This window comes from Cicer arietinum, chromosome 8 (genome assembly GCF_000331145.2).
Source record: "Cicer arietinum cultivar CDC Frontier isolate Library 1 chromosome 8, Cicar.CDCFrontier_v2.0, whole genome shotgun sequence".
In the NCBI taxonomy this organism is placed as follows: Eukaryota; Viridiplantae; Streptophyta; class Magnoliopsida; order Fabales; family Fabaceae; genus Cicer; species Cicer arietinum.
Window position 1 is genome coordinate 1596884 of NC_021167.2, and position 6956 is coordinate 1603839.

Sequence of the window (6956 nt, forward strand, 5' to 3'; positions counted from 1 at the left end):
ACAAAACCAAGATCGATCTTCATCACTGCCAAGATCAATCTTGGATTGAGATCTTATTTTTTTCACCTTCACATGCAACTCTTTTAATTTTTCTCACATCTTGTTAGCATCTATTTCAATTTCAACATGTGGATACACACTAAGATCCAACCACTGCCTGATCAACGCCACTGCCTTTCTATTCATCTTCTTCCAGTCAGCGTCAGATTTATCTGCGGGTTTAGCAGTGTCACCCCCAATAGGATCATACAAATCTTTACTGTATAACATGTCTTTCATGAGAGTCTTCCAAAGTGTATAATTAGAATAGTTGAGTTTAATCATGTTGGAACATTTATTTTCCTCCTCCATTTAAATGCACAAATCAAATAAACCGAGCTCTAGATACCACTTTGTTGGGGAAAAACTAGAGATAATTAGCGATAACTATCTCAATAATGCAGAATACTTTTCCTCCACCTGTGCAGATAAATGGCCAAGCAGAAAATACAATTTCAGAGCAAAAATAATTGACAGAAAATTAAATATGAGACAAACGTAATTTTTAACGTGGAAAACTTCCCTCAAATTGAGAGAATAAAAACAACGGGATCTAGTCCAGTAAAACTTCCACTATAATAATTAATGGGTACACCAGAGTCTTCCTAATAACAATATGGAACATCAATCAACAATAACAATCTTCCACTAAAGTGGGTATGCCAAAGTTACTCTCATAAAAGATAAAGCTACTCAAACTGTATATTAAAATAACAAACTCAGTGATATAAATAACATACTAAATTTGTAGATCAAACCGAGCAAGTTTGCTACACACCTATTACCACAACCGAAACCAAACTCTTATTTTTCTTCTCTGGCAACCGTTCTCTTTCATTCTACTAATTCTTATGATTTCTAAATCCCTTATATTTCTTTCACGTGGTCCTAGCCTAATAATACTCTTTTTTTTCTCTCTTTTATTTCAATAATAATAATATTAATAAAACTAGTGGGTTCCACTTGGAAAGTGAACCCACCCAACAAAAATTATCTAAACGTCTCGTTTGTATCACAACTCAATTAGTTTTCATCTTCTTTATTGTTGGATGGTTTGTTATCTTCTTTAAGACGACTTTATTCTACGACATGAATCTTGAACTCTATTATGCGACGCATCGTATCTATTTTCTAATGAATTTTTATTTAGTGGGTTGATTACTTATTTTTTTACTATCAAGTTATCCCTTAAATACTCTACTAAATAGTTGATGCTAGTCTGAATAATTTATTTTTATTCTAAGTTGTCTAAAAAAGATTGTTGCCACAAAGTTATATGGAGGAGAAAAATAATAAAATATACAAATAAATATAAAATATATATAGGAATTAAAAAAAAAATACAATTCATTTAATAATTATGTTTTTATTTGTTTAAAATTAAAAATATTATTTTATAATAAGTTTTTTTGGAAAGAAATTTTTATTTTGAAAAATTTAAAAATAAGACATGATGATAAAGGTTAAACAACTGTGTTGAAGTCATACTTTTGATCATCAACATTGATCGTGTAAGACAATAATTTTTTAAATTTAATTTGAATTAATTTTATTATAAATTATTTTTTAAATCAACTTAAAATTTATATATATATATATAAATTAGTTGTATTTAATTATTAAAATTATAAATTATATTTATTTATTAAAATTATAGGTAGTTTCCTTGCGATGCACATGTTAGAGATCAGTAATTATTAAATATAAAACCTAAAACCATATTTAAATGCGGCGAAATACATGGCAAAATAGCTTATCACGACCGTACGAAATTCAATTCGTACTCTTAAGTCTCCCTACTAGAACTTTCCACAGTAACAATTCCGCGTTTGTTTGCGGTTGAAGTCGTTAATGCACTCACCAATTTTTCCTCTCTCGTCACCGCCAAACACCCGCCCAATGGAGGTGAACACTTCGCCGGCGTTACCAATGCATCCGGATTTAGGCCAGTTGAACGGAACCGGAAATCCAGTGTCTCCGTCGCTCGTCAACTTGTATAGAATCACCAAAGTTGTGGAGCGTTTGGCTTTGCACGTTCAACCCGGCAACCGAACTGACTCTTTCGAATTCTTTAACCTGTGTCTTTCACTCTCTCGGTATTCACTCTTTCGCTTTCTAATTATTGCTTATTTTTTTTCTCTTTAGATTTTAGGTTTTCTTTTTCTTTTCCTTTTTCTTTTTCTCTTCAGAAGCACATCAGGTTTTCTTTTTCTCTTCCGAAGCACATTAGGAATGTGCTTGTGTTTTTGTTGAAAGGTTAAACTGAGATTTGATTGGGTTAAGTTACATTCCAATTTCTAAGTATTAATTTTTTTTTAACTCTTGTCATTATGTCCATCACTACCTTGGTATTACTCTATTTACGGTTATATTTGAATCCTTGTGTTCTAAATTTTACCTTCAAGTAAACAATGAACATTCACTATCATTGTGTATATAAATAATAGCAAAAGAGCTCAAATATTGGCATTGATATGTTTAAGTTTGGTTGGATTCCTTGTGTTTTCTTTTTCTTATTTATGACAAATGATAGACGATGGTATTGCAAATATGCTGTGTTTTTAATTTTTTTACTGGATTTAATTTGACACGCAGAGGGATTGATTATGCACTTGCCAACGGTGAAACTCCATTAAAAGCTAATGAACTACCTACGTTGATGAAACAGGTGATTTGCACTGGCTAGTGTGGATTCCTCCTTATCATATTTTCCTTATTTTTGGGGAATATGAGGAAGAAGTTTATGATATTTTATTAATTGTCATGCTGGTAGGTTTGAAGACATTACTTTTCCTTTTCCACGCAGATGTATCAAAGAAAGACAGATGAACTATCCCTAGCAGCTGTAATGGTTTTGATGATCTCTGTGAAGGTAAGTTTGTGTTTTGGTGTTGATGAATTTGCATTAGTTGTGTCATACAAAAGCTTGTTATTTTTTTAAACTCTGGGAAGCAGAACAATTATTCATTCTTCATTCTTCAGGAAAATGGCCACTGTTGACCAAGGATAACTTGGTAAATTTTTTTATATGAACTGTAATCCACCGAGGGATGATCTTGCACTCTGGCAAGAATGATTTTGGAGCATCTGTTTAAGCTATCGACTTTATGAAGTTTTCTGTCTGAATCTGATTGCTTTTTTAAATCTTAACGAATTTCACTTCTGATAAAAAATTAAAATTTTGTCATATACCACTATTCCATAGAGAGACAACTTGAGATTTATACTAACTTTGCTCATTTATCTATAATGTATTTGTCTAGAAACTGGAGTTATGTATCATAACATTTCTTAAGTCGTGAATTCACTGCTGACACTATTTGTTATTATAGAATGCTTGTAAAATTGGATGGTTCCAGAAGAAAGAATCAGAAGAACTCTTAACTATTTCTGACGAGGTTTGCTTATATGTTACTTTTTAATATTAATATCACCATCATCGTTACTATATTTGCTATGTGGCATTTTGTCACAATCATCTTTTAAATTATAGATAGGAAAGATCTACTGCACCCTGGGAAATGTAAGTACCGGTCCTAGTTCTTGCCACTCTGCAATGTTAACTATAATGGAAAGGTAGGGATCCTTGAAACTTCCTCTACATATTATCTTATTTTTGAAGTAAACAATAATATTTTGCTTTGTGTTTTTATGTAACTTGCTAGTTGCTACTAGTACCAAAGTTAAGTGCACGATACTTGGACAAACCAAAAGACCTAAGAAAAATGCATTTGAAAATTGGCGATCTCTTACTTTATCTGATATGCAACAGTAACGGTTTGTCTCTACGTGGATTGCCTTGCAGGTTCTATCCAAAACTCAAATTGGGTCCAATAATTGTATCAATCGAAGCCAAGGTGCTTCCTGTGATAAGTAAATTATGGTTGTTAAATGTAGTCATATTTCATATCGAGAACATATTTAATATCATTTGACCTGCATTGCAGCCTGGATATGGAGCTGCTGCTGTTGACTTCCATATCACAAAGAATAATGTTCTATCAGACAAAAAAATTGTAAGAGTCTCCTGAATTGATTTGTTTTGGTAAATGTTGTACATGTGACAAAGTCCTAACTTATTTGCTGCCAAAATAAGTATGGAAACATTGATTCCTTTTGTATATAAATGACCTGTCTATGTTCAGCTTAATGTTCTTATTAAGTGTATCTTTATTTCAAGTATTGCAACTTATCAAAAGTAATAATGAAGTTTAAATAGTTCTAGACCTGACAACTAACCCATCAGCTGTTACTATATGATGAATGTCAGGAAAAGAACTGTAAGATTAAAAATGTTAGGAATGAAAGCTTCCATGGCGCTAGAGTCTATAATCCTTACATCTTGAGGAAGAATTATAGCTAGATTAAAGGGATGGGCACAAAAATCTTACCAGTCATGTCTAGAGAACTAGTGCCATAAGACTTACTAGGATATTCAATAGATATACACAGACGTTTGAGCTCACTCATATTGAGGGTTGTTACTTCATATATAACAGCACCCAAATTAGGCATAGTACAGGAAACGATATAAAAAAAGAGTATTGAAATACTTAGAGGGTTGACACTAGTGAAAAAGTAGCAAAAAACTGATGTACAAACAAGATCACTAGTGGTCTGGTGCAAATTGGTCAGTGACCTGAATTATGAGAGAAGTACACTGAACGGCACTAATCGGATGTGTTACCTCACACAGAGAATTACCGGCTTGTACTTTGATTGTGGGCTTTTGGGGTTAGGGTGAATTGAGAGAGGCACTTTTCCTGGTAATTCAGATTGGCAGTGGCAGTCAGTAGTGGATAGTGCTCCCATTAATGGCCTGTGCTTTTAAGGGCACAATGAAGTGTTGGAGGATGCAATGAAGACAACCCAAAGCAACTGGGATGAAGGCAGTTAGGGTTTTGGCACGCAAGCATAGTCTCCCAAATTGGGAGCTTCGATACCAACTTGAAAGATGTTGAGATCTCACGTTAACTAGAGATATGGTTGAAGTAGCCCTTATAAAGCTTTGACAATCAGCATCAGCCGTTGAGTTAACTTTTGAGGTTCTCTAAGGCCCAGCTTAAATTTTAAGATAATATTAGAGCTTGCTTTTTATGATTACATCAGCAATAATCTGGCAAAAGGCGGATTGTTTAGAGCGGGCTCAATGGACATGGAATAGCCGTTGGTTGGTTAGGACATCCTATTTTTAGGGACAAAGAGGGGCGTGAACTTTTTGTACGTCGTATGCCTACTTTTTCTGAAACATTTCTGGAGTGTAATTCAGTTATTGGGTCTCCCATATTTATCTACTCTCTAGTTATCTAGTCCTAGGCATGAATAGGTGTAGTTATTTGGCTACTCTCTAGATATCTAGTCCTAGGCATGAATAGGTGTAGTTATTCGGCTACCAACATTTGTTGCGCTTTAAATATCTTGTCCTGAGTGTGTGGAGACCCTACATCAACTAGAGATATGGCCAAAGTAGTCTTTGTCTCCTCGCGCTAGAATTTGGGGTTGAGTTAGCTCTATCACAAATTATAAGAAAAAACCAGAACACGAGAAAAATATAATTATTATTTGATGATTTGAGTGTACAAGAAATGATCTTTTGTAGTTTTTCTTTTGTTAACCATGTTATTGGTGTGAAAATCTATTGGCTTCACTGATAACTAATCTTTTCAAGAACCTGATTGGCTACCTTTAGAGGGGTTTCCTTCTCACCCACATTTTTCTATCCACAAGGCTCAAATTTGAGACTTTACTTGAAGGATTTGAGTATAGTTCAACTTGAACCAACCTAATGTTGGTATACCATTATATATACAAATCCTAATAAATGATAATTAAAAGTAAAATAAAATTTTTGTTGTAATAATTACAGGCTATCATGTTTACATTTATAAAAAAAAAAGAAAAAAAGTAAAGAATGAAATATTCTATCCCAAATTTACATATATTTAACATTTTTTGTCAATATATATTATTATTAGTATTTGTTATTTGAGCACGCCACATATTTTAACATGCAGTGGTTATTGGTGGCACAAACTGATAACATTGAGACATCTGCATGCCTCATCAGCCCTCAGCAAGTGAAGTATGGTTTCGTGTAACATATTTTATTTTATTTGTGTGGAGGGGTTGTACACTGATGCTGACTTTGACTATTTTTTATTATTTTGTAGTTTTCTCCTAAATGGAAAAGGAATTGACACAAGAACTAACATTCGAATGGTCTGTTTCTTTGTTTGAACATACATTCTAAAAAATTTAGTTATGACTGTTTAAGTGTGTAACAACAGTTTGCTAACTATATGTCATTTTGTTCTCAGGATCCTGGACCACAAATGCCCACTAGTGTGACTAGTATGCTTAAATTTGGGACAAATCTTCTTCAAGCTGTGGGTCAGTTCAATGGTGAGCATTTAAAAGTGTTTTCTTTCTAGTTCTTCAATGTATGCATCTTACTGTATTGTAACCATTGTCATTATGAAGGTAATTATATTATACTTGTTGCCTATATGAATGCTGCACCCTTGCCTGAGCATCCAGTTCTTCCACCAGATTATGTTCAGCCTGCCGTTACTTCTGTCGACTCAGGTTTAATTTGGATATTTAGGATAAAATTTACCCTAATATTGTTTTTACATCTTTTTCTTATTAGCCCACCATTTATTATTCATTGTTTTTTTTTTTCATTGTTCATTCTTATAATTCTCCCTCTTTGTACATATAAATTTAGATATTATCGAGGGGGCATCCCGGATCTCGCTTAATTGTCCGATAAGGTATGATTTGACCTTCTTTGTTCACAATATTGAAGGACCACGTTTTTCTTCCTTGCTTTATCTGTTGCTAGATTTCTCATCTTAGAGTTTAGATTGAGCATGGTAGTGTCGTAGGTGGTTCTCATTTGATTTCCATTTAAGTTT

At 33.3% G+C, this 6956-nt stretch overlaps 1 protein-coding gene across 2 annotated transcripts in view; it reads left to right on the forward strand.

Annotated features, from left to right (window-relative positions):
• Positions 1 to 1775: 1775 nt before the first annotated feature.
• LOC101488928 (E4 SUMO-protein ligase PIAL2) overlaps positions 1776 to 6956 on the forward strand; it is a 9329-nt gene continuing 4148 nt past the window's right edge. Inside the window, exons 1-12 of one of the 2 annotated variants that reach the window (XM_004511495.4) lie at positions 1776 to 2135; positions 2635 to 2707; positions 2813 to 2911; positions 3372 to 3437; positions 3533 to 3615; positions 3845 to 3896; positions 3987 to 4055; positions 6054 to 6121; positions 6210 to 6258; positions 6357 to 6441; positions 6520 to 6624; positions 6767 to 6812. In XM_004511495.4, the coding sequence (XP_004511552.1) occupies positions 2846 to 2911; positions 3372 to 3437; positions 3533 to 3615; positions 3845 to 3896; positions 3987 to 4055; positions 6054 to 6121; positions 6210 to 6258; positions 6357 to 6441; positions 6520 to 6624; positions 6767 to 6812 (689 nt within the window). In that variant the 5' untranslated portion in view covers positions 1776 to 2135; positions 2635 to 2707; positions 2813 to 2845. The remainder of the gene's footprint in view (positions 2136 to 2634; positions 2708 to 2812; positions 2912 to 3371; positions 3438 to 3532; positions 3616 to 3844; positions 3897 to 3986; positions 4056 to 6053; positions 6122 to 6209; positions 6259 to 6356; positions 6442 to 6519; positions 6625 to 6766; positions 6813 to 6956) is intronic. The other variant, XM_004511494.4, reaches the window with a different exon arrangement.